The sequence below is a fragment of the Myotis brandtii genome, unplaced genomic scaffold (assembly GCF_000412655.1).
Source record: "Myotis brandtii unplaced genomic scaffold, ASM41265v1 C41984888, whole genome shotgun sequence".
NCBI lineage: Eukaryota > Metazoa > Chordata > Mammalia > Chiroptera > Vespertilionidae > Myotis > Myotis brandtii.
This window is the reverse complement of record NW_005315053.1, coordinates 1-964: the sequence shown is the minus strand read 5'-3', so window position 1 is coordinate 964 and position 964 is coordinate 1. Positions and strand designations below refer to the sequence as shown.

Genomic DNA, 964 nt, shown 5'->3' with positions numbered 1-964 from the left:
AATAGATTTCAGAAGTGGTATTGGGAATGGTGGAAAGAGGAGGATAAAGAAGATTGGGTGGTGGTGGTGATGGTGAAGATGACAACAATAATGATGTTACCCCTAACTTCTTTTCATAAGGTTTCTATCAGGGTTAAATAACTTAGAGAAATATCTGGACCATAAAAAAGCCCTGCCTATTATGTTCTTCCTTTTTTGACTCACTCCCAGTGAAAAAAAGCCATAAAATATATAAAGTCTTTTCTGCCCAGCCTCTTCTGAGAATACACTTCAGACTATAACCAGCCAGGATTTTCATTCTCGTAGGAAGTGGACAGCCTACGCAAACAGCTGGGCAATACTGTCAATGTGGAGTTGATGGCTGCTCCAGCCCTGAACCTCAGTGCCATCATGGATGAAATGAGGCAGAAATATGAAGTCTTGGCCCAAGAGAACCTTAAGAAGGCCAAAGAAGAGTTTGAGATACAGGTAATAGCATAATTCTAAAGGATAAGCAAATGTGCAGAAGTTGTCCTCCACAAAGAGATAACTCTTTTTCTTCCTTCCTCTCTTTCTTTTTTCTCCCTTTCTTCCTTTCTTTCTTTCTGTCTTTTTTCCCTTATTTACTTTTCTCATTTTTGAAATTTTAGACTGAAACTCTGCAGCAACAAGTCTCAGTGGACACTGCAGAATTAAAGCAATCGGAGGTTCAAGTAAAGGAGCTGAGACGCACCTACCAGAACTTGGAGATAGACCTCAAGTCCCACCTCAGTATGGTAAAGCACATCTAACTTCCAGCTCTCGGTGTCGTGTCTGTTTACTAAGTGCCTGCATTAGGAACTTTGAAAGTAAGAAACAACCCCTCCCCTTGCAAAGCTGGCAGGGAAGCGGGCCAAACAACAGATTATGATTAAAGAACAGAAAGAAATCAAGGGAAAGGGCAATGTACTGCAAGGATGCAGAGGAAGAAGATCTGGAAGACTTA

At 41.2% G+C, this 964-nt stretch overlaps 1 protein-coding gene across 1 annotated transcript; it reads left to right on the top strand.

Moving 5' to 3' along the window:
• Positions 1-306: 306 nt before the first annotated feature.
• LOC106726474 (keratin, type I cytoskeletal 20-like) lies at positions 307-770 on the top strand (the record flags this gene model as incomplete). Its single annotated transcript, XM_014541427.1, has 2 exons — positions 307-468; positions 630-770. Coding segments are annotated over 2 exons (303 nt in total), but the record flags the coding sequence as incomplete, so codon positions are not given.
• Positions 771-964: the final 194 nt, after the last annotated feature.